At 35.0% G+C, this 27,700-nt stretch overlaps 1 protein-coding gene across 1 annotated transcript; it reads left to right on the top strand.

Annotated features, from left to right (window-relative positions):
* Window positions 1-24,578: 24,578 nt before the first annotated feature.
* Window positions 24,579-27,076, top strand: LOC135143786 (uncharacterized). The gene is made up of 3 exons (XM_064075725.1): window positions 24,579-24,736; window positions 25,531-25,741; window positions 27,065-27,076. Exons 1-3 carry the CDS (start codon window positions 24,579-24,581, stop codon window positions 27,074-27,076), a joined length of 381 nt encoding a protein of 126 aa, XP_063931795.1.
* Window positions 27,077-27,700: the final 624 nt, after the last annotated feature.

Genomic DNA, 27,700 nt, shown 5'->3' with positions numbered 1-27,700 from the left:
GAACAGAATTAACGTCCCGTCGGCCAAAAGACCTGACCTGAGCTGATCCGACCTGACCTGACCCGACTTACACATTCTTTTAAGAAACGTTCTCCCGACTGCCTGGAGAACTACCAGTACCGTTTTGATACCCAAGAAAGGGGACCAGAAGGATCCAGCGAACTGGCGCCCGATCACGCTCATCTCCGTGCTGCAGAGATTGTTCCACCGCAACCTTGCAAGTAAAATCAGCCCGCACATCGACCTGCACGGCAGCCAGAAAGGCTTCCGTCGCATCAACGGCACTTTGGCCAATCTCCTCATGTTGGAGTCCTTTATTCATGGCAAAAGAACGGCCAAGAGAGAATATCACCTGCTCTTGTTTAAGAAGGGATTTCCCGAAATTCATCCCCTAAGGGGGTTAAAAAGGGGTGATAAAATTTGTATAGGACCGATATATCTACTGTAAATTTAGATCGTTACGTGAAACCTGGTACATTTTAATTCTCTTCTATACAAATAAGGAAATACGTATTTAAGCATTTTCGGAGATTCGACCCCTACGGGGGTGAAAAGTGGTGTCTAAGTTTGGGCGGCTAAGTTTGTGTAGGAACAATATTTCTACTGAAAATTGAAATTTTCATGTGAAATTTGGTATTAATGCTCTTCGACACAAATAATGAAGCACGTATTTAAGCATTTTCCGAGATTCAACCCCTAAGGGGGTGAAATATGGTGGCTAGGTTTGTGTGGGAATATTTCTATTGTAAATTTAAATTTTTACGTGAAACTTGGTATTAATGCTCTTCGACACAAATAATGAAGCACGTATTTAAGCATTTTCCGATATTCAACCCCTAAGGGGGTGAAAAGTACTGGCTAACTTTGTCCGGGAAAAATATTTTCATTATAAAATTAAATTTTCACGTGAAACTTGGTATTAATGCTTTTAAACACAAATAATGAAACACATATTTTAAAAAGCATTTTCCGAGATTCAACCCCAAAAGGGGTGAAAATTGGTGGCTAATTTTGTGTGTGAAAAATATTTCTGTTGTAAATTTTGAGGTGATGTTTTATTTAAAACTTGGTATTCATGCTCTTCAACACAAAAAACCAAACACGTATTTAAGCATTTTCGGAGATTCGATCCCAAAGGGGGTGAAAAGTGGTGTCTAAGTTTGGGTGGCTAAGTTTGTATAGCAACAATATTTCTATTATAAATTGAAATTTTTACGTGAAACTTAGTATTAATGCTCTTCGACACAAATAATGAAACACGTATTTAAACATTTTCCGAGATTCAACCCCTAAGGAGGTGAAATATGGTGGCTACGTCTGTGTGGGAATATTTCTATTGTAAATTTAAATTTTTACGTGAAACTTGGTATTAATGCTCTTCGACACAAATAATGAAACACCTATTTAAGCATTTTTCGAGATTCAACCTCTAAGGGGGTGAAATATGGTGGCTAGGTTTGTGTGGAAATATTTCTATTGTAAATTTAAATTTTTACGTGAAACTTGGTATTAATGCTCTTCGACACAAATAATGAAACACGTATTTAAGCATTTTCCGAGATTCAACCCCTAAGGGGGTGAAATATGGTGGCTAAGTTTGTGTAGGAATATTTCTATTGTAAATTTAAATCTTTACGTGAAACTTGGCATTAATTGTCTCCAACACAAATAATGAAACACGTATTTAAGCATTTTCCGAGATCCAACCCCGAAGGGGGTGAAAAGTACTGGCTAACTTCGTGCGGGAAAAATATTTCCATTGTAAAATTAAATTTTCACGTGAAACGTGGTATTGGTGCTTTTAAACACAAATAATGAAACACGTATTTAAGCATTTTCCGAGATTCAACCCCTAAGGGGGTGAAAAGTGGTGGCTAATTTTGTATGCGAAAAATATTTCTATTGTAAATTTTGAGGTGATGTTTATTTAAAACTTGGAATTAATGCTCTTCAACACAAATAACGAAACACGTATCTAAGCATTTTCGCAGATTCGACCCCAAAGGGGGTGAAAAGTGGTGTCTAAGTTTGTATAGGAACAATATTTCTACTATAAATTGAAATTTTTACGTGAAACTTGGTATTAATGTTCTTCAACACAAATAATGAAACCGGTGTTTAATCATTTTCTAAAATTCAACCCCTAAGGGGGTGAAATGTGGAGGCTAAATTTGTATGGGAAAATACTTCTATTGTATATTTGCATTTTTACGTGAAACTTGGTAATAATGCTCTTCAATACAAGTAATGAAACAGGTATTTGAACATTTTCCGAGATTCAACCCCTAAAGGGGTGAAAAATGGTGGCCAACTTTATATCGGAAAATTAGTCCTATTGTCAATTTTTGACATGGAATTTAGTATTAATGCATAGTGGAACACGTAATTAAGCATTTTCCGAGATTCAACCCCTAAGGGGGTGAAAAGTACTGGTTAAGTTTGTATAGGAAAAGTATTTCTACTCTAAATTTAAATTTTTGCGTGAAACTTGATATTAAGTTAATGTTCTTCAACACAAATAATGAAACACGTATTTAAATATTTTCTGAGATTCAACTCCTAAGGGTGTAAAAAAGGGTGTGGCTAAGTTTGTATGAGAAAAATATTTTTATGGTGTTTACTTAAAACTTGGTATGAATGCTCTTCAGCGCAAATAATAAAACACGTATTTAAACATTTTTCCAGATTCAACCCGTAAGGGTCAATATGGTCGCTAGATTTGTGTGGGAATATTTCTATTGTAAATTTAAATTTCTACGTGAAACTTGGCATTAATTGTTTCCAACACAAATAATGAAACACGTATTTAAGCATTTTCGGAAATTCAACCCATGAGGAGGAGAAAAGTGGTGGCTAAGATTGTGAGGGAAAAATATTTATAAATTTAAATTTCTACGTGAAACTTGGTATTAATGCTCTTCAATACAAATAATGAAGCACGTATTTAATTATTTTCCGAGATTCAACCTTTAAGGGGGTGAAAAGTGGTGGCGAAGTTTCTATGGGAAAAATATTTCTACTGTAAATTTTAATTTTTTATGTGAATTTTTAGTGAAAATTGTATTAATGTCCTTCAACACATTTTTTACTTGAAGGTTAATAATAATGCTCTTCAACACAACGAATCATCTGCGCGAGCGAAGCCGCGGGCGAAAAGCTAGTTTAATAATATTTCTCTAATTTTTAGGTTATTTTAATAATGGGGATAGCTGGAGCTTCTCGTACTAATGAACTCCACGACATGAAGGTGAATGATATTAAAGTTCTGAATACAGCTTTTCTGATGACTGTGCCAGTCACTAAAACAAAAACTGCAAGAACATTTATGTTAACTGGGTAGTTCTATAAAGTTGTAAAAAAATATTTGAATCCTGGACCTCCCAACGTTCCTAACGACTTTTTTTGCGAACTTAGAAAAAGGTAAATGTACCTGCCAAAGAACTGGATTAAACAAAATTGTCCATTGTTTGGCACATCGACTGAATTTAGTGTTACAACAAAGTTGTAACATTATTCCAAAATGTCGCTTTTTTTGTACACTTACTGGTTTACCGTCGTTTTTTCACAACTCGGTTAAGAAAACTTACGTCGCCGATTCAATGATCGGAATTCCCACTTCTGTTATTACACGATGGTCAACAAACCATAAAATTTTAAATATTGTAAACATTGTTGATATACAGTAGACGCCGCTTAATATGATCACGGTTAATGTTATCAACCGCTTAGTGTGATCAAAATGGCTTGGAACGGTCCCATGCAATACCAATGCATTACAGTTTTTCCGTTTATTGTGATCAATATTTCGCTTATTGTGATCAATCTCGCAATTTTTATACAAGCGGGAATTGCTTTTTTGGAAAAGCGAGACGACCGAAACTAGTATTGTGTTTTAATGAACATTCATTGCTCGCAAAAGCTGCATTCGCTTATACTACTCACTTTATACAACCACAATCAGTGACAGACTTTAGTAATCAGTGCGTTTTCGTCTTTTGAATGAACGAATTTTTGCTGTTTTAAATTTGAGCAGTACTTAAGTAAAAATGATCACGTCGAAACGACGAGATTTCAGCTTATCAGAGAAAAAAAATCTCAGCCCTTTCTTAACAAACTTCTAAAATAACCAAAGGAAATCGGGGGTTCCTTTCTCAGAATGATAACCAAAGTTTAAAATAAATTCTAATGTTTATGTACCTTCATCTACCAGCATAATAAACACTGTCTTGTTCATGATTTTGCTTTGTTTCAAGTTTTACTGTCTTTGATGGTGGTTTTCGCTTATTATTATCAGTCGGTTAGTGTGATCAATTTGTCTGAGTCCCGAAGTGATCACATTAAGCGGCGTCCACTGTACATAGAAATTAGAGATGACCCAAATTCAGAATCTAGAACAGTTTGAATTTGCCTTTTTGATCTGTGCTTTTGGCGATATTTTTGGCCTTACCAATGTGCTTTATGATATTCTTCAAAAGAAATCATTTGATATTAATTTTTGTGTGTCGCAAATTAAATCACACTCGAATGCTTTTAAACTATTCCGACTGAACGAACATAATTTTAAACCAGACATTATCTTGCAGTTGACACCACTGATCAGATGGTAAAGCAGTAGTACTCATCGAGATATGGTAGCAACAGATGGGGTCAGTTGTGTTGTTTGGACATATTCTAAACATCGGAGCATTGAATGTTTTCGACCGTGGGAAATCAAATACCTTGAAAAATCTACTAAAAATTGAAACGAAAGAAAATTTTTTTTGTTAAATTTTGGTCAACACCTAATGAAGGAAAATATTATCCAGAGGTACAGACACAGAAAAGAAAAACACCTCAACATCACAACGCTGCAGTACATAACATTTGTGCTTCCAGAATTAGAAAATAACGCAGAGGAAGTTCATGTAGAAACATAGAGCAAGCTAGTCACGTTGGTCGCTATTACGTTTGTGCACGCAAAAAAAATAGAAAAACTCTACGATTGTGCTTACAATGTCAAAAGCCAATTTGTAAGGCACATTCGAGTGTTCAGAAACAAATTATTTGCGTCAAATGTTCCGATGATTAAAAATTATTTAAGTCTTATATTTTTGCAATATATGTTAATTTCGTAATAAAATATAAATTTTTTACAGTGTTTTGAAGATCAAACGTTGTTTTATTATAGAAAATAATTAATAACTTCGATTTTTAATATAAAAAATAAAAACAAAATGGGGTGTGCCTCATGCAGTACCTCGTGTCCTAAAAGACATACCGGTACTAGCAGGGTAAACACTATCACATTCAAACGCTGAATGAGAGCGAATATTTTCCATTATAGCAGGCATCCATGCAGGCACCAAATGCAAGAAAAGAAATGCTTTGGGAGATGACACATTAAACTCAATGTGTATTATTGATTGTGCTGCTCCCAACAAATAAAAGAACCACTGATCATCAATGATGATGAATACGAAAATACTCTCAATAAAATCTTGGAGATGATAAAAAATTATGAAGTTTTTTATCTAATCCAACATTTGATAAATGGGTGACTACTTTAAGCAAAACTGAAGTACCCAACATCAATATTTTGATCACCTTCATATTAAACGTTCCACCGACCAGTGCATTCGTTGAACGAGTGCTTAGTACCCATTATGGGCAATAAATGGACCACGATTTGATCTGAACTGAATTTTTTAATTTTGTAAAATGTGAAAACCTGTTCTTGGCAAAAGCAAGAAAGTGCTACAAGTACGCAGCCACGAAAGAGTCTTAATTTCATTCTAGATATGATAATATATAAATGTCATACCAGTTATAAAGTCGTGTTTCTATTATTTTGTTTTCGTCATAAATTTATAAAATAGGTAATATTAGATACATATATGACTATAATCATATTATGTTACGTGATGTTACTGTGTATTTTATGGAAAAAAAATATTTCCTGTATTTTTAAACGAATTCCTGTATTTTTCCACTATTCTATATAAAACTTTTCAGAATACGGCAATTCTAATTCCCGAAAATTGGAAGGGTCTCAGTCTGTTAGTGTTTGGAAAGAACCGAAATATATCCTCGAATAATGAAATTGCGTATCGCGACAAGAAACTTCGACTTACATTACGCGGGGCTGATTAACCTAACCTTACTTCTACTTGGTAGGTACTCACCTTGTTAACAGCTGTTATCTCATTCTCCCCATACCAGCAAAGTTACAATGTTTCACTTTCACTTTGGTTTAACACAACGGTGAGTTACTGTTCTGTCGTGTGTAATTTAGACGCACATGATGTCGAAATCCGCGGAACAATTTACTAATGAAAGACAAGCTATTTTATAGAGTTACGATATTGCTGGTTAACCCGGTTAATTACGTACTGTGTGAGTTCACTATAATGGTATTTTACTAGTAGAAACACAACTTCCAGCGGCGATGGCGAAAGAGGTATTAATCTTTCAACTTTCAACATCACGCACTGCCTGCTTGGTTTCAGCGAATTGCTTTCTTCCACGTTACACGACAGACTACTCCCTACCACAGAAGAAGGAATAATCAGAATAACAACTCGTACTGGCAACTGGCGGGACAAGTTTGCGCATCTAGTCGGCGCATTCGAATCGGCCATGTTTTGCGAGTAACTCAGTGGCGTGTAACGTATTGGCCTGATAAAATTCCAGTGGCGCAGCTGCGTTCCTGTGAATTTGGACAAGCCGAAGTTTTCGAAAGAGTTTCTATCATCACAGTGCCACCTTACATGTACAGTTGGGGGGAAACTTAAAGTCGGGCACCAAGCTGACATTTTCAATTGTGATAAACGCGCTTTTATTACCTAGGTTATGTACATTTATTATTTTGCTTTACTATCTCTGTGGAGATAGTAAAGCAAGATGTAGGTAGTAAAGCAAGAGTTGTTATGCTCTGGACGGATAACAAATAGTTAGAGTAATAAAAACCACAGCTCCGCGTGTAATTTGAACGTGTTCATCTGATTGGCTGGTATAAAATTGCGGGCCAAATCTTGGAGAACGTTACACATAATCTAAAGCGACGAAAACAAAAATTGTTCTTATTTTTTAACTTACTTAGTGATTTAATAGTTTCCTCTTCGGTTATATATTAATAGTAAATTATCGAGTTTTAACAATAATAATTTTGAAGTGGGGTATTTCTGTTGTTTTTTTATAGCGACGATTAGGCAACAAAAAATACATCTCGGAAGGAAAAAGATTTTGCAGTGTAAACACGTCTTCTGCGCATTACAGCAGTGCGCAACAAAGACCGTCCTTTTACAACTTCGCCGGAAGTGTAGTCGAGTTTTAATGCTTTAAACACAGGTTTTAAACAGATCATTATAAACTCTAGTTCTGTGCTCTAGTGCTAACTGCTGAAGTGAATACATTTCTACTTAAAATGAACAAAGGCAAAGGAGGTATGGTTTGTTCGGCACGCAACTGTCGAAACAAATCATACAATTGTAATTTGACATTTTTCATGTTTCCAAAAAACCTAACAAGGTAAGAGAACGATTAACCACTACTTGTATAATTGTATTTCTAGAATATGTCTGCTTTCTATACAACTTTGCTCTTGTGGGTTGTTGGTATGGCTTTTATAATAGGTAGTATTATTTCTAGGGCTGAGATTTGGCTAATAGCATGTGGTAGAGAAGATTTGCGAAAAAAAATCGACAACTTGGGCAGCTATAGAATATGTGCGGCTCATTTTGAAGACAAAATGTATCTGAATGATTTAAAAAATCGTCTAATGCCAAATGCTGTGCCAACAATCTTTTTCTCGATTAAAAGTTCAAGCCAAACCACCCATCTTAATGATCACAATTATAGTTGCGCGAGTGTTAATTATGATTATAAACGAAATATGGTTCCAGCTCCATCTGAAGGAAACGTTCTACTAGAACCATATGTGGCACCTCCTCCGAAGATCAGAATATTAGAAAATATTCAGCAGAATTTGTTGATATGCTTGACAAATTTTTTGATCTTTGTAATTCATCCCACACATCAAATACCAAAAAGTTTAATCGGGCATTTAAAGGGGAAGAGTATCAAATTAATTTGTTAAATAAATGCAAGCAATTTTTTACTAATAGAAGAGTTGTGGATAAATACGGCAATGATATCACAACCAGAATTAAATTTATAAGATCAATCCAAATTACATTTAACGCCCTAATGTATTTATGGAATTACAAGTTTGCTGCAATTTACAAGTTTGTATTTACAAGGCGCCTTAATCAAGATTGCCTCGAAAATTTCTTTGGGGCAATAGGGCAGCAGAACGGAAATTGCATCAATCCCATCGCACTTCAGTTTCAGAGGTCATTTAAAAAATTGTTATGCGTAAAATTGCTACATTCGGGTACAGAAAACTGCGAAGGAGATGCCGACAAAATGCTCCTTAAATTAAATGCTGCTTGTGTTGAAAAAGATCTTTCTCCCCCAAGTTCGCTCACTACTGTAAATATTGAAAACGATTATCAAAGAAATGATGTTTTAGAAAAAAATTTTCAACGGTATGTCTGTGGTTATTTAATTAAAAAATCTTTAAATATTCATACATGTACCCTGTGTGAAGCTTATGCCCATAGTGTGAACAACCTAGACGACACAACATTATTTTGTTTTTTCAAAGCCTATGAAACTGGCAATTTAAATACGTTCGGCAATTTAATGATGCCCGATGATAGTTTTGTCGTCTATATTACTAGTTTAGAAATTTTATTTCAATCTAACTTCGAAGCACTTTTTATTGAAACAGATATGGTACGTCGTTTACTGCACTTAAGCAAAGACATTTTTTTCCAGCCTCCGTGTAACACTTTTCCAATTACATATGTTACCAAATTGTATTTTAGATTAAGGCTGTTTTACACTCTTAAATTTATTAACAGGAATTTTAAAAACATCAACAAAAATAAACTAATAATTTGGAAACATCAATAAATAATGTTTTGACACAAATGTTGTTTTTATTTTTATACACATTGTTTGTGTTACCTATATAAACAATTCAACCTTTTAATACCTACATGACTATCACACAGTTCCTGGGATGTAATTAAATCAACATTTGTACACATCTCAAAATTTAGAGTTCGGACCTGACTTTGGGCGCATAACTTATGTAAATACGGTCCTGCATTCTACTCGAAAAACATGGCGTTCGCTGGCTAGCAAACATCAAAGGCGGCATGCGCGAGTTAACGTTCTGATTGTTCCTTGTTCTGTGTCCCTACCTTACGTTAGTGCGTGCGCAGAATCGATTCGCTTTTACAGGAATCGATTTCTTTGTGGTTAAAAATCGATTTTAAATCGGTATTTTTATTACATTGCAATTTTTTTAGAATCGATCATTTTTTTTTCAATTAAATCTATTCTTTGTCACTTTACGCCCGCATCGAAAAAACAGAACTCTACTTTCTACTTTACCATTATTCACATCCACAGTGTAACATCCGACAGCAGCTCGGTTTGTGTTAGTTTTCACTTTACAAATTTTTGAATCAGGGTTTGAATGTTATTATTATGATTATGAAGACCTAATAATGTAAGTATAAAAAAAATCATTTGCTTTACTGGTTTTAAAACACGTTTTTTTTTTGTTTTTAGGGGAGAGTGGGGTACGCTCGGACACGGTTCACATTTGGACATTTTGAAATTTCCGACTAAATGTCGTGTTAATGCGCAATTAAGTTTACATCAGCTTACTAGTGTGAAAGGTACTTTATCTCTCCTGAAAATTTAGTTGCATTGTTGCACAAACAAAATTTTGATACAAAAAAATTTGTTTTTCGGGACTCTAATAGTTTTTGAAGCAAGTGAGATAAGCCTTATAATTTTTATTTTTTGACTGAGGGTTTAGGTAAGTACAGATCATGAAAAGTGACTACATAGCCTATAATCCCATAGATGTATAGATGTTTAGATGTTTAGATGTTTATTTGTGCTGGGATACAATACATAGTATTTGCACATGTCATAATTATAAAATTAAAGAAGCAAATTCGTACAACATAAACTAACCATAACTATTACAATCACTGAACATTAACCATTTCTAAAGCACTAAAAAAAAATTCAACAAATATCGTTTAATGGTGTTTAGAAACTGTTTAGTAGGCATTGTTTTTATATGTTCTGGTATTACATTAAAAAATTCAATATGTACAATAATAATGTATGCCAGTTTTAGATTTTGTAAGACGTAAAGGTCTGTACGCTATTAAATCATTTCTAGTGTTGTAGTTGTGGTAACCAATTTAATTTAGGATACAATTCTGGTCTGTCTTTTATATATTCTAAACACATTGACGGTACAGTTAGAATGCCTAAACAACGAAAATATGATCGACAGTCCTTACGATAAGCTAAATTGGCTACTACTCTAATGGCACGTCTTTGCAACTTAAATAATCTGTCACACGTTAACGTATGGCTCCATGCTAATAGGGCATATCCAAATGACAATGCACCAAGGTATAATATGCTACTCTAAGAACCTGCATAGAAAGACTAAGAGACGAATTACGGAATAAGAAGATATTTCTAGATACCTTTTTGGCAACCTGATCACCATGATTATTCCACGACAATTTAAAATCTATGAAAACGCCAAGATATTTGACACATTCTACAAAATGTTCATCTTTTTGTACATGTTTTAGTGTGAATAACACTTCCGTAGTTTTTTACTGTTAATGCCTAATGTATTCGCAAGGAACCATGATTCAGTATTCGTGATAATTTGCTTTTTTTTTTTAAATTGTGTCTTCTCTCAGTGAGTCTGCAAAACCTACAGTCGTATCATCCGCATACATCATAACATCAACATTTTTTAAATAATAGGGTAAATCATTTATATACAACAAAAACAGAATGGGACCCAATATGGACCCTGCGGCATACCATGAGAGTTTATCACATGAGAAACCCAAAGCAAAATGGGGATACTGAAACTACAACACGGTGTAAAATCTGATCCTTTAACAAATGATTCGATTCAGGTTTATACCGTACCGAAAGACTCGAATGAAACAAAACGTTTTTTTGCTTTTGAAAATAGATACATAAATAATTTTGCCAAGATTGCTAAGCCTTTAAATTATTTGTTAAAGAAAGATGAACGTCTTATTTGGGCTAAGGAGTGCCAACAGGCGTTTGAAACATCAAAGCAGGCGTTAGTTGAACCATTTGTGTTGCAGTATCCAAATTTTCCTCCCGAAAATAGGTTTATTTTGAAAACTGATGCTTCCGGTTATGCTATAGGAGCTGTATTATCAAATGGGGACAACAGACCTGTGGCATTTGCTAGTCGTTCACTTAATAATGCAGAAATTAAAGATATTGGTTTAAAAATATCAGTTATAAAACGTGCTCAGAATGGGTATATTAGATACAGAGCTTAGAAAAATTATTCTAAATGACTTTCACATATTACCGACCGGAGGTCATGCAGAAATCAAACGGATGTACAATAATAACAAAAATTATTATTGGTGGACAGGTTTGCACAGGGATGTAGAAAAGTTTGTGAAAGAGTGTGATGACTGTCAAAAGGTATGAACATTCTAAACCTAATGTAGAGCCTATGTCAATTAACATCTACGGCATCATTCGCATTTCACATTTTTTTTTTTTTGGATGTAGTAGGTCCTTTAGAAAAAAATCCGAAGAAAATCAATGCATTTTAACGATACAATGTGGATCTAGTAAATTTGTCGAGGGCTATTCGTTGAAAAATAAAGAAGCGACCACAGTAGCAAAAGCTTCTGTAGATAGCTTTATTTTACGTTACGAAATTCCTGAACTTCTCGTGACCGACCGGGGCACTGGATTTTTGTCATTTTTTATCATTCGTTAGTCAAAGATGATCGTCATCACCCAACACTTTTAGCAACTGTTAAAATTGAATGTTTTGAACCAACTACTCCTTTTCATACCTGATAATAATTATTACTTTCACAATTTTGAAAAAACTGATCTGTTTAATTTATACTGCTGTCTTGGTCGTAAGTCTTGGAGTGAACTATATAATATGGATAATAATAATGATGCGGCTCTGCCAAAAAAGAGCGCCGAGACAAAACAGCACCCGATTAAATAGCGCCTGGACATTTTACTGCGCCATGAAATAGCGCAGTATGTTTTTGCTTTGTAGTAGGTTTGTGCCAATCCAAAGTTTTTCTCAAATTTTCAAATGTCCGTCATGGAATTTGCGAAATCACAAAAAGGTGGAAGAATATCGTTTTATGGTGGTGTTCTCAAAAGGCATGCAAACGGAGATTGCTAGTGTAAAAAAACAACGGCTCATAGACACGACTCAGATCCGGCGAGGACACAAGTCGGAAGGGTCAAGCAATCTATGAGGGAATTGGCAGAAACTTGCGATTTAAAACCAAGGCAGATAATTCAAAGGTCCATCGGAGGTAATTCCGAAGAAGCCGTAGTCCTCTTACCGACACTACTTTCAGCAACTATACAAGCTAAATAATTACCCCCAAAAGGGGCACGCCAGAATATGACGTACGTCCCGCACAGGACTCTGTAGATAGTGTCGATAAGCGAAACCAGAAAACTAATATTAATTAACAAAGATAAACGCGAAAAGAATATATAAAAAAACAAAACAAAACACAATTATAAACACTTACTGCCAGGTAAACCAGGAATCTATCCCAAAAACCATCTTAGAATACAAAGCAAACACAGAGCAATGAAAATGCGCGCTCCCATATTTGATCGGAATAGTTCTTAGTTTTGTTTGATGGTAATCACTTCAGCCATTTTTAACTTTGAAGCCCTTATCTGTCTATGGATTTGTGTGTGGTGTCATAGCTCCCAAACGAATGGACAGATTTCGATGCGCTATGTTTTTTGGTGCTTGGTAATTAATGCGTGATTGGTAACTTTAGCGAGATGTTTTATGTTTTCGATGATAGCAAGCACTTAATAAAGTCTGTACTTACATCGATTAAGTTACGTAAGGTATTAATGTTCTGTGACGGTGTGCAAAAAATCCCGTTATATTGAGGATTTCTATACAAATGAAATTACTCACTAAATTAAAAGATCAAACAAAGAAACAAACAAAAATAAATAAAATTGTCAAAAATTTATAAAACTTAATTTGTTTATTTATATATATTTACAGACTTTCTGATGAAAAAATAAAAATATTATTCTGTTATAAATAGACGTTGTTTTAGCAATCATTATACAGCTACTATATTACTACCACCTCCGGAAACAGAAAACAACTGCCAAAATTGTGTAATTCTTCAGTTGATTGCTCTCTTCAAAATATGGACATATTGTGAAATAAACAGTAATATCTTCGTCTAACTTCAGATCTATATTTTTCTTTAAATATCCCGGAGCGGTCCGCTTCGATTCCAGAATCAATTATTTCTGGAAGCATTGGATTTAAACAAAAGTTGAAGTGTTAGGTGATCTCCAATGCAACAACAGTAAGTATGTAGAATTTTTGCTTTGATCAATTTTTGCATAATTAGTGTGGTACGTTTTTGATACCACTGTGATAGCGAGCTTTTTTGTTTAGCTGACGTTGACACAATGAGTTTCTAGAAGGAGTTGAAAATATTCCATCGGATCAAGAATCCATAGTTGATGAACCTATTGATGAAACATACTTTGCCCAAGATAATTCTACTTGTGTCTTTAGAAATTGATAATCACGATTGACAATGATAATACACTTGAGAGTGACGAGGAGTTTAATTCAGTTAGTAATACAATACCTTTAGCAGAATTGGCTAGAAATCTTCAAAATAACAACAGTGAAGTTGTTACGCCAGATTGGTAGAAAAAAACTGATATACCTATTCCACCACAATTTACGTTAAATTCTGGAATTACGGATGCGATTTGTGACGAGGAATTGCCAAGTCCATACAATTTTTTTAAACGCTTGTTTTCAAATGAGATTATAGAACCCATGGTGTTTCAAACCAACCTACAGTGAAACCTGTCTATGCCGGACTCTGTAGAAGGCGGAAAACTGCTCATCGCGGAAATTTTCCGCAGTCCCGTTTTTTCAAATACCTAATTTAATGTATTTTGGTCCGTATAAGCCGGAAACTGCATAACGCGGAAACGGAAAATGTTTGTAAGTCCCAAGGTATCAAAATACATGCACCCAACTCTGTGTAAAACGGAAGCGAGAACAAAATTGATGATTTCTGCGAAAAACATGTAATTCAATTCGTAGACCTGCAGGTGCATTTTTTGTCAACACAAAGTCACTGTTTTCAATTCTTATTTGATTAGTGTGTCTCGTGGTTGTATGTGTGTTCGCAATGGCCCAAAACAAGACCAACAACAACAGCAAAATGGATTTAATTAATGTACACGGGCCGCAAAATTTCAGTCTTAAAGAACTTTGCCAACAAGTTCGGTTGCAAAAAAAAGCAATTATAAAACATAAAATAAATTAGAGAAGAATGGCAAAGTGGTGAGCGTGTAGCCAACCTTTTGCAGTTGACAACAAGAATGGAAAATATATCTCAATGGCCGAAGAACCAAAGAAAAATAAACGACTATTTCAAATAATTCTTTTAGATGTACCTATGTATTGAATTTAATAAAAATTGTTTTCCGTTTTATAGAGGTTTACTTTCCGTCATAGCCGGGTTTCCTGTAAAAGCCGGAACCCTGTTTAAGACGGATCAAAATTCTGGACCCGCGCGATTCCGGCATAGACAGGTTTTACTGTATATGCTCTTCAAACAGGTAAGAGACAGATATATCGGAAATGAAAATCTTTATTGGAATAAATATATTAATGGGTATCAAGCCCTTACCTTCATATAGAGACTACTGGAGTTCAAGTCCCAATCTTCATGATAAATATATTAGTAAACTTATGTTAGTAAATAGGTTTGGTTGGATGCTCAGTCACAATTGAGAAAGGGGTGGTGGGCGGGGCTTATATTTTGTCCATTTTTTCTTAATATACGAAGTCTTCTTTTACCAACAAGAAACTGAAAAAATGTTTAATTATCCTGTTATTGAAAGAAAACTCTATATATTAAAAGAACAAAAAAAAAGTAAGCCCCACCCACCCGCCCGGATTTCAATTGTGATGAATTTTTAAAGGCGGAGTTTAATTGTAACATCAATATTTCTCTAGAAAATTCTACCCTCTTAAAAACATATTTCATATGGTAATTTCTTGTAGATAAATGAGGATTTTGCAACTAAACTCCGCCCTTCAACTCACGATGAATAAAGCAATCATCACAATTGAGTAGGGGTGGGTGGGCGACGCTTAATTTTTGTTTTGTTTTTTTTAATATATAGAGTTTTCCTTCAATAACAGGATAGTTAAACATGTTGTCAATTTCTTGTTGGGAAAAGAAGACTTCGTATATTAAGATAAAATGGACAAAATATAAGCCCCCCCCACCCACCCCTTCTCAATTGTGATGAATGTTTTATGCATCGTTAGCAGAAGAGCGGAGTTTAGCTGCAAAATCCTCTTTTCTCTACGAGAAATTGCCATATGAAATGTTTTCAAAAGAGGGTAGAATTTTTTAGAGAAATATTGATGTAAAAATATATTTCATATGATAATTTCTTATAGAGAAATGAGAATTTTGCAATTAGGCTCCGCCCCTCGGTGTGACAACGAATAAAAAACTCATCACAATTGAGATAGGGGAGGGTGGGTGGGGCTTAATTATTATTTTGCAAGGAAAATGAAGTAAAAATGACTAATTACTACCATTTAAAATAATTCTTTACTCCAGAACGTTTAAACATCCAGTTAAAATTGTTTCAAATGGATTGTTTCTGAAAAAATACTTTGACTTTTTACTTGAGATTTTTCAAACTTCACCTTTCGTTGTCAGTTTTTGGTTGCTATGTTTTTATAAAACGTGAATTAATTGAATCTGACAGCACCTATTACAGTGGCGCGAATAAAGCTTGGATAAAGGGTAAATTTACTTTGCAACTTTTGATAATACAACAGGAGTTTTTTTCAATCCTTGTGCTCTCGGGAACCCCTCCAATTTTTTTGTCGGTGCATTTCGCAAACACCCTGTATACGTGATCCGCGTAACTATAAATGGTCAACACTTACTTTTGTCTTGTTCCTACTTCCAACACAGGGGCGACATTGAGTAAAGATAGTAGAAAATAATAAAAGACGCCATCACGAGAGAAACCGATGGAGCTAAAGGGAAGCTGAGCTTCACGAGGACGGAACAGGCCAAGGTACTTAACGGGATAGCGGACATAAAAGAAGAATTACTAGCCATTTTATCAACAAAGTACGCTGGCAGACCTAGTGAGTGAGAAGTGTAAGCTGTTGCTGAAGGAAGGTGAATGCAAAGTTTTGAGAGATAAGATTGGAGACAAAGAAAAAGAATGTGAGAAGCTAAGGTATCAAACGAGAGAATCTAGCAGTATTAGAAACAACGATCTAGAAGAAGAAAATAGGAAGCCAAGGGAAGAGCTAAATGAACTTAGATTTAATAATCAAAGAGGAAGAGAAATAGACAAAGACAAAGAGGAAACAAAGAAGAAACCCAGAACTAGATATGCCTCGATAGTGACCCTATAGAATGAAATCAGGATGGATGGGACAGATCCCCAATAGAACAAAATAGCTCCCCGCAAAGACGCGCAATAAAGACCGTGCTGAAGGAGACTCTGAGTGTGCAAAAATTAGGTGGTCCAACCAAAGTGATAATTCCCTTGAGAAAGGGTGGCGTCTTAATTGAGTCGTACAGTAGCAACCAGAGGAAGATAATAGGAGACTTATTGAAACAAAACACGCGTGTTGAGTACCGTGAGGTCAGAAACATAGAACCCGTGGTCCAACTGAGCGGTATTGACAAGGGTTATTCAGACCAGGAGTTGAGTGTCGTAATAAAAACAAAAAAAAAAACATTCTGATGCAACTGAGACCTCTTAGTTTCAAAGCCATCGATCTTAGATCTGCTGGCAATTTTTGTTGAGGAAAGGCTTAGAGTAGCCGTCTGTCACCGTTGCTCACAGTTCGGACAGGACACGTACAAAAATACTGTGCTGAACATAACGAAGTTAAATGTCCAAGATGTTCGGGAAACCATGCCTTGGGTGAGTGTGACTCGTCATCTAAACGCTGTCCAAACCGTTCGCGTTATAATAACACGCATAACGAATCTCATGCCGCAAATGATTCGGAATGTCCGCTACAAGGTACTCGGACGGGGTGTGATTGTAAAAATGTCTAATGTTATTCATCCTAATATATCCCGCCTAACGAAACGCATTTTTTGAACAAGGTATGCAAAAGATTTATTTGACAACGTTTTCTCAAAATATAGTTTCAGGTGATTCTACGTAGTAATGGGCCTATTCGGTGATTTAAGAAAACTTGGGATGGTGCAGCTCACTATCGAAAATGCTATTGATAAAAGAAGTGTTATATTAGTGCAAATTCCAAAAACTAAAACCGATTAATCCAAGTCCTTTACTATAATAGAAGAGGAAGAATTGGGTGCGTTGCAGTTGGTTCGGAAGTACGCAAGTTTAAGATCACCTGGTTTAACAGAGAAAAGATTTTTTCAATCGTACAGAAGCGGGCGCTGTACAGAATAACCCGTTGGAAAAAATACGATAGGAACTGTTCCATCTATTATTGTTCGCTACTTAAAATTGGAAAATCCGAAACAATATACGGGACATTGTCTTCGAAGCACATCGTTGATTTTTTTAGTCGAAGCAGGACGCAGTTTTCAAGCCTTCAAAAAGCACGGAAAATGGAAGAGCACGACCGTGGTGGAGGACTTTATAGCGGATAGCATGGCAATGAAAAATAAAGCAGCACAATTGATTGCAAGTTCTGTTTCCTCAGCAAAAGGATCTTCATCAAACTTACTTCAAGAGGAAGCTATCCACTTAGAAAATTCTGTTTTAACCGGAAACTTTCATATACCATCTGGAATTGCTACCTCTTCTTTGGTGTCAGGGACATTTCAAAATTGTAATTTTTATATCGGGACACATTAGAAACTTTTTTGACTTTTGCACCTTCTGTTGTAGTTATTAATGTTGAATAAAATTGTTAAAAAAATTGGAGGGCGTTATGGTTCATAACAGCCTCTCATAATAGCCTGGTTATTATTGAGTTGTTACTGTGTCTGGTATCAAAGCGATTATAAGGAAATAATAGATGAGTGAAATATAAAATTAAGAATCATTTATGAAAATATTTTATATCATTTTTTTCTTCGTTTTTATCTTCCTCTACTCATTAGGTTTTGCTTAGTTTTTTTAATGTTTTGGAAAATTGAAAAAAAACGTAAAATTCTCTGTTGCCTATGATTAACAGAATTTATTAATTACCGTAAGCCGTCGTTTTTAAACTGTTTGCCACACACTCTTGACGCAGAGGTCGGAGCGATGTTTTAGAGGAATTTGGACATTAACTGTGGAGTATTATAGCAATAAGAAAACTTGGATGACTGGCGAAATATTTTCAAAATGGTTATTAAATCTCGACAAACAATTTGCTGCCCAAAATCTCAAAATTTTGTTGTTTTTGGAGAGCCATCCTCCAGACATTCCATCTTCATTGAAATTCGTCAAAATTCAATTTTTTCCACCGAATACAACCTCTAAACTACAACCAATGGATGTGGGTATTATCAAAAATTTGAAGGTTCACTATAGAAAAAACATTTTATTAAAAACTGTAGCAATTGTTGGAAGAAACTCAACAACTTTCTAAATTATTTTTGTTGGATTGCATTCGGCATCTTACAAAAGCTTGGCTTTCGGTAACTGAGAAAACAATAAGCAACTGTTTTCAGAAAGCTGGTTGTGGACGTAACTCTGTATGGAACGAAGAAGATCGTTTACATCTGGCAAATCTAAGAAATTCTGTAAATGTTGACACTGAAAAGTTGGAACCCTTATTGGAACGACTTCAAGCACTTGGGGTGGATGTCGGGGAGGAAACAGTTGAAAATTTTACGCAAGTTGATGATAAATTGATTTCTTCCGATATGCCCAATGACAAAGAAATTCTTCAACATGTGACTGGTACAAATAACTTCTCGAAAGATTCAACTGACAGCGAGAGTATTATCCAAATTGCACAACCAGGTTACAATGATATTCAAAACGCATTAAGCACGTTAAGCGTAGCGTTAGAAATGGGTGAAAACACTGAAACTCATATTTATAAACTACACGACATCGAAAAATACCTGGAGCAACAATATCAGAAGAAACAATTTAAACAAACTATAAATGAGAAGACCCATAATATTTTCGATTCTTGGAGGACGTCGAATAAAATGAGAAATATCGACGAAGAAGTTATGCTTGCTTTATTCCATAAAAAGGTTAGTTTTTCCGAATACATTCATTTAATGTTCTATAAGTTTTCATATCTTTATGCTTACAGTCTGAAAAGCTGAAATCTTCCACATTGACGTCAACATATTCCATGTTAAAAAGCACGCTGAGAATAAAAGAAAACATGGCGATCGACCACAACAGCGGAAGGATATATAGAAGAAAGTATAAATAATAAACTGAAAACTTCACAAATGATTTTTAATCAAACATCTTCGTGATCAGCTAGTGAATGCTAGGGTCCACCAAATACCATCACACTGCCCGCTGAATAACAACCCGTTCCTGCTTGTAGTCATTCGTCACCTTCTGAAGTTCATCAATCATCACTTTCGTTTAATGATTCAAAGTGTTCATTTTCTAATCTTAACAATTATAGTTTTAATATTTATTCAAATAAATAATAAAATTGGATTTGTTATGTTGTTGCTATATAAAGAAAAGTGGGTATTTTCTTTACGATTTGGTATAAAGAAATCTAGTAATTTCCATGGAGTGTCCAAAAAATATTATTGTGTTACAAATAATAACATTCGGGGAGATACTGGATAATAAGAAAATAATAGCGGATACTTTCGCTGACGCCTTCTCTAACGTGTTCACGATAGAACCCTCAGGTTGCTTACCAAAGCTGAATAATATATGCAAACTTATTTCTTTTACCGACATTTCGTTCACAACAGAGGTCGTCCACAAAAAATTAAAGCAATTAAAGGTATCCAAATCTCCTGGCCCCGACCTCATAACCGCTAAAACTTTGCATGATTGCGTTGATACTCTCAGCGAAGTACTCTGTAGTCTTATGAAGCAGTCCTTTGATTCCGGTACTCTGCCTGCTGACTGGAAAATTGCCACCGTCCGCCCAATTGTTAAGAAAGGGGATAAACTTGACGCAAGTAACTACCGACCTATTAGTCTTACTTCCGTGGTCAGTAAGATCATGGAATCGATAATATATGACCAGCTGATTAAATACTTAATAGATCACCACTTAATTCCGAACGAGCAACATGGCTTTCTCCCCGGAAAGTCGATCCAATCGAACCTTCTCACCTGTTTATCGGTTTGGACTAGAGAGGTTGATCGTGGCAACTCTGTCGACGTCATCTTTTTAGACTTTTCCAAGGCGTTTGACAAGGTCCCCAAACGTCGTTTGTTGTACAAACTGCAGTGTCTAGGTATAAGTGGAAATCTCATCAAGTGGATCGAGTCTTTCATCAGCGAGGGTACGTTTTCTGTAAAAGTGGGTGATTCTTTCAGCAGACCAGTTAAGATGCAGAGTGGAGTACCACAAGGGTCAACGTTGGGACCATTACTTTTTTTGGCCTACACCGCCGATCTAAAGAACATTTTAACATCCCCCTTTGCCATGTATGCAGACGATGTCAAACTTTACAATACCAGCACCAACAATTCGCTTTTGATACAGGACCTTCCCGCTATTCTTAAATGGGCTCATGACTGGCTTCTGCCTCTTAATATTAAAAAATGCAACGTCCTGTATATTGGAAAACACAATCCCAAGTTCACGTACAGCATTGGTGGCGTGCAATTGGAGAAAAAGGATTATTGTCAGGACCTGGGGGTAACCATCAGTTCAGATATCTCTTGGTCGCAACACATCATACGTGTTGTTAAAAAAGCTAATTCTGTGCTGTATCTTTTAAGCAAGGCTTTCTGCAAACCCAGTTACTCCACGTTTGTTAAACTGTATAAAAGTTTCGTGGGGCCCATCCTTGAATTTGCTAACGCTGTCTGGACCCCCATTCTACAACGAGACTTACTTCTGCTGGAATCTGTACAACGAAGAGCAACAAAAGTCCCGTTTGGTAGAACACGTCCTCAATATTCCGAACGGCTGTCACTTATGAATTTGACCAGTTTGACTCAAAGGCGCCTGAGAGGCGACTTAATTGTCACCTTCCAGGCGTTGACGGATCAGCTGTCTCCAATTCGCCGCCTTTTCACTCTAAATACTGACTTAAGAACCCGAGGGCACCGTTTTAAATTGCTTCGAGAGGTTTTTAGAACTACAATCCGACAGTTCTTTATCTCCAACAGAGTCTTTCATCACTGGAACTCTTTACGCGACGAAACAGTGAGCAGTCCTTCCGTCATTAGTTTTAAAATTAGATATGATACTCTAGATGCCGCTAGTACTTAGACGTGTATTTAACCTGTATGTAACCTGTATTTAGCACTCTGAACTGCGCGGGCATAACAGGCTTCGGCCTCTGCCCGATCGATTTGTATAATAATAATAATAATAATAATAAAATAAACTTTGTTTTAGCAATTGCTATACATGGTAGCTACTATACCTCCAGAAAGAGAAAACAAATGCCAAAATTGTCTAATTCTTCAGTTGATTACTCTCTTTAAAATATGGACATATGTTAAATAAACAGTAATATCTTCGTCTAACTTCATATCTATGATCTTTTTCTTTAAATATCCCGGAGCGGTCCATTTCGATTCCAGAATCAATTATTTATGGAAGCAGAAGTTTTCCAAACATGTTTCCATATATAAATAATAATGAATTGTTTCCGAAAGATTTTGCAGTGTTTCGTAAGGACAGGGATTTCGAGCATTTAAATGTTTCTGAGGGTGGTGGTGTACTTATGGGCATTAGGGATAAATTTAAAGCTACAGAGACAGATATTGTTGGGAGCCAGAATCGCTGGTTATTATGAACCATTAATAATTTTGTTTATCTATATTCCGCCGAGGACAAGCTTTCAAGACTTTGAATTATTTTTTGATGGTCCAAGTACACTAGATGTACTTTGTAATAACAAAATTATATTGCTGGGTGATTTCAATGTTCGTGAGTTTACTTTGGGTGTTATAAATAATTTCACTACAACATTGAGTAACTTTAAAGAGTTTTCTAATTTTTGTCAATATAATAATGTGAAAAACGTAAATCAACATACATTAGATCTAGTTATTAGTAACATTAATTGTCAAGTGGACGCCGCCCCATTAGAGCTAGTTCATGAAGATGTCCATCATCCTAGTTTATCTGTTGACATAGACTTTAACACTACATTGCAGAAGTTTTTTCCCATCAATGACCGTAGTCAATTATTTAATTTCAGAAAAGCTAATTTTCCATTGCTGTATGAAATGTTGCTTTCAACCAAATGGGATTTTCTAAATAATGTTAGTAATGTGGATGAGGCTTGCTCTTTGTTTTATGATAAATTAAATTCAAATTTTAATGAAACGGTACCTAGAAATCGATGTAAACAAAATCATAATTATAATTATCCAATCTGGTTCGATACTGATGTAATTAATTGTATAAGAATTAAATCTAAAATGTTTAAATTATACAAAAAACATAAAACTGATGGTTTTAAGAGTATGTTCACATTATATAGATCTAGGTGTAAAAGTTTGATTAAATCAGCGTACAAAAAATATTTACGTCAAATTGAAAAAGATATTGCCCAAAATCCAAAATCGTTCTGGTCATTTGTTCGTTCCAAAGCGGGACAAAGCAGAATTCCAGGCATATTGCAATATAAAGATAAAGAACTTAGCTCTCCAGCTGAAATAGTAAATGCGTTTAGTGATTATTTTAGTGAGGTTTATATTCAGTCCTCTCCAAAATGTAGCGAGCTGTGGTGTGAAGTGCTGTGAAGTGCACGTCTCCACGACTATTCCAATATTTAACGAATTTTTGTTAATCTATCATATATATACTTATTACCCATTGTGTCCAGCATGTCGACAACATGTACAAAGTGTGAACGAAGTGGTGCCGACGTACATTGCGACTTATGTAAAAATGGATATCACGGAATCAACTATAGTGGTCTTTCGCGTAGTGAAGTATCGTGTTTAAAATCAGAAAACCGCAAATTAAAATTTTATTGTGAGAATTGTTCGGATATTAAGGCCATTCTAAACAACATGGTAGATTTATCCAACACCGTAAAATCCCTTCAAGAAGAAGTCAATAATCTCAAATTTGTTGTGAAACAAAATACATTGGCAGAAAAAACTACGGATAAGACAACTGATAACATTGTAAACAACAATTTGATCACAGAAAATATTGTCGTTGAAATTTTTGAAAGGAAGAAAAGGGAAACCAATTTAATTGTATATAATGTGGAGGAATCGAATGGCATCGAACGTAAAAACAAAGATTTTAATAAGATCAAAAGTGCGGTACAAAATGTCTCCGAATCAGTCGCCACGGACACGATGAAGATTATTCGTCTTGGAAAATATTCTCAGGAAAGAAACCGTCCCATCAAAGTTATAATCGAAAGGCCCGAAGATGTCCACGCAATTTTAAAAAATAAAACGAAATTTCCTTATTCATGTCAACCCGATAGAACTCCGATGCAGCGCTAATATTTAAAAACCATCCGTGTGGAATTAAATAATCTTATCTTAAGTGGTGTAACAGACAAAACTATATATATTATTATCAAAATGTCCGCGGTCTCCGAACTAAAACAACAACTCTACTTCAATCAACCCTTAATGCAGACTACGACATAATTATATTAACGGAGACTTGGCTTACCAAAGACATTTTCACAAACGAAATTTTTGATTCTCACTATACTGTTTATCGTCCAGATCGTGATCAATCTGAGACTGCAAAAGCTCGTGACGGCGGCGTTCTCATCGTAGTTCGTGCAGAGTACTCTTCCGCTATTTACAACGCAACACCATCTACGTGCGAAGAACTGTATGTATCTCTTTTCTTAAAAAACGAAAGTTTAATTATTATTGGAACAGTTTATATACCACCAAAATCAGACGTAAGTAGTTACTTAGAAAATATTTCATCTTTGGAAGAAATCAGAGATAAATCGCCCGATTCTACATTATGCATGATAGGAGACTACAATCTCCCTAATCTTGAACATGATTTAATAAATAGGCAGATTTGTGAAAAAAGTGAATCTGAGAAGATAATTTGCGACTCGTTCAACTATCTCGAAATGTATCAATTCAATAATATCCGAAAGTGTAACAATGTTATTTTAGATTTAGTACTTGCAACATTAACTAATTTAATTGTCAAAAGAGAAATGATTCATTTAGTGGAAAACGATACACATCATCCTCCTTTAATTATAGAAGTACCTGTCTCTAACAGTTATGATAAACTAAAATCAAAAATTTCATTTTATTACAATTTTAGAAAAGCCAATTTCCTCGCAATGAATAACTTCGTATCATCCTTAAACAGGGAAATTCTGTTCAATTCCAACACCTGTGAATTAGCGCTCCAGACTTTCTATGATATAATCCACTTTGCGATTAACAAATTCATACCAAAACAACGGAAATACAATAGTGGATCACGTTATCCGGTTTAGTACTCCAAACAAACCATAAAACTAATTACAAAGAAGCGCAACTATACTGCAACTATAAATCATCATCGAACATATTTGTTTGTAACAAATATAAGGAACTAAGAAAAATATCAAAAATGGAAATTGCCAAAGATTATGCCAGGTATTTGCGTTACATACAATCAAATATTCATTCTGACTGTAAGGCCTTTTTTAAATTTTCCAATAACAAACAAAGTAAATCCAACTTCGATATTCCCAATATAATGAACTACGACAATTAATCTTCTTTCAATCCTCGTGAAATTACTAATCTGTTCGCAAAATTCTTCAAATCTGTCTACAAAACTCATAATAAAGACATTATTATTACGGATTATTCCCCTTTTGATAACAGTAATAGCTTAAATAATATTGAAATCTCCCCAGATATTGTTTCTAACAAATTAAATAAAATCAAACCAAGTTTAAACCCAGGTCCCGACAGTGTACCATCTTATCTTCTTAAGCAATGCAGTAGCAGTTTAGCGTGGCCCCTCTCGATTATATACTCTAAATCTATCTCTGAAGGAGTGTGTCCCTCATTTTGGAAGATCTCATATGTTTTACCCCTTTTTAAATCTGGAGATAGATCTAACATTACTAATTACAGATCAATCTGCATAATTCCAGCCTTACGTAAAATTCTAGAATCAATAATTTCAGAAGCTCTCTTCGCTACATTCAGAAATAAACTCTCATCCCATCAGCATGGCTTTTTCTCTGGTCGATCCACTGTCGCAAATCTAGTTGTTTATATTAATTATATTGCAAGTTCTTTAGAAAATGGATATCAAGTAGATGCAATATATACAGATTTCAGCAAAGCTTTCGATCGTGTGCATCACCGTTTGTTGCTTCAAAAACTTTGGCTTTATGGGATCGAGGGGAAATTGCACAACAGGTTAAGTTCTTACATTCAACACAGACAACAACAAGCTTTTTTGAATGGATATCTTTCTGATTCTTCTATCGTTTCATCTGGGGTACCACAGGGTAGTCACTTGGGACCCATATTGTTTTCCTTATTTATTAATGATTTAACTCATTATCTTTCATCATGCAACTATTTATTGTTCGCAGAGGATTTAAAAATATTTAACAAAGTAATTTCCATAAATGATTCTATCCTTTTACAAAGGGATCTAAATGTAGTTAACAACTGGTGTTCAAACAACATGTTACTTAATTTTGATAAGTGCAAAACAATCACTTTTTCTCGTAAATCGAATAATTTATTATACAATTATGCACTACATGGTTTAACTCTCAATAAGGTAGATGAAATTTTTGACCTAGGTATTTTTTTCGATTCGCAAATAAACTTCAATGGGCATATTGACAACATTATAAGTAAGGCATTTCGTATGTGCGGCTTTATAAAAAGGCAGACTAAAGATTTCAGGGATGTTAATGCTATCCGCAAATTATTTGTTGCATATGTATATCAGACCCGTTCTAGAATATTGTAATATAATTTGGTATCCTTACTATGATATTCATCAAACAAGGCTCGAAAGAGGTCAACGCAAGTTTGTAAATTACTTAGTTAATTCTATTTACGAACATAAGTTAATGTTAGCTAATTTAGAAACTCTGGGCTCGAGAAAAGTAAAAAGTGACATAATTTTTGGATTTAAATTGCTCAAGAACATAATTGACTGCACTGAATTGGTCAATTTATTTCAGTTTCGAGTTCCAAGGTCAGCTAGTCGTTGTACTGAAACTTTTGTGTTAAACTTTCATAAGACAAACTATGGTACTTACTGTTGTATAATCGACAATATCTCTAGAGCAATTAACTCTCTCGATGTAAATACAGATGTTATGCAGCTATCTTTAAGTTCTTTGGTTAGAGAATTAAGAAATTAATAATTAACAAAACAAAAATAAGTATTGTTTTCATTTTTATCTTAAATATACAGGGTGACTGCGAAATATATGCAAATATTTTAACCACGGCATCCCCCACCCTAGTAGAGCCGAAATATAGATTCTGATTTTAAACACGATACTTCACTACGCGAAAGACCACTAGAGTTGATTCCGTGATATCCATTTTTACATAAGTCGCAATGTACGTCGGCACCACTTCGTTCACACTTTGTACATGTTGTCGACATGCTGGACACAATGGGTAATAAGTATATATATGATAGATTAACAAAAATTCGTTAAATATTGGAATAGTCATGGAGACGTGCACTTCACTGCACTTCACAGCACTTCACAGCACAGCTCGCTACATTTTGGAGAGGGCTGAATATAAACCTCACGAAAACAATCACTAAACGCATTTACTATTTCAGCTGGAGAGCTAAGTTCTTTATCTTTATATTGCAATACAGGGTGACTGCGAAATATATGCAAATATTTTAACCACGGCATCCCCCACCCTAGTAGAGCCGAAATATAGAAAAAATAAATTAAAAATCGAATGGGGCAAAACCCCCATGAACCACCCTCGATACGAAGGCACTGAGCCACCTTGTAAACAGAGTTGGAAAAACGTTCGAATAAAAACGACCTAAACACTTTCAGTTTCAATTAAAAGTAAAACCGACTTTTTGCTGCTTATCATTCGTTCATTCATTTACTCATTCATCGTTAAAGGTCAGTGTGAAAGTTTTTTAGTAATTTTGATTCTGACGGATGTTTGGTCCTTGTCACAACGATTTTACATTGTTTATTGGAACAGAAATAAGAGCAACTTAGAATGCTACTACCTTTTTACAAGAAATGTTGAAAATGTTGTCCTTGACTAGCAATTCAAGCGTCAGAGCGTCGCAAGAGGTTTATTGATTGGTAAAAAAACATCGGAGTAGCGGCTGCCACTTTCACTTGTTGAAGCTCTTCGATTATTTCTGGACACTGTTGATTTCCACAAACGAATTGTTTCATCCAACCAATACACGTTTCTCGAAAACCGTCTCTTGAAATCGTAC

Source organism: Zophobas morio, unplaced genomic scaffold, assembly GCF_036711695.1.
Source record: "Zophobas morio isolate AGI-343-1 ecotype UQ-CSIRO unplaced genomic scaffold, CSIRO_AGI_Zmor_V1 ptg000076l, whole genome shotgun sequence".
Lineage (NCBI taxonomy): Eukaryota > Metazoa > Arthropoda > Insecta > Coleoptera > Tenebrionidae > Zophobas > Zophobas morio.
Note: the sequence above shows the minus strand (reverse complement) of the source record. Positions and strands in the feature narration are given on the sequence as shown.

Bases quoted from the DNA above. Each gene is read 5' to 3' on its own strand.
- LOC135143786 (XM_064075725.1), top strand. From the start codon at position 24,579: ATGAATAACTTCGTATCATCCTTAAACAGGGAAATTCTGTTCAATTCC. The intron at 24,737-25,530 runs GTACTCCAAACA...TTATATTGCAAG, and splicing joins GGATCACGTTATCCGGTTTA to TTCTTTAGAAAATGGATATC.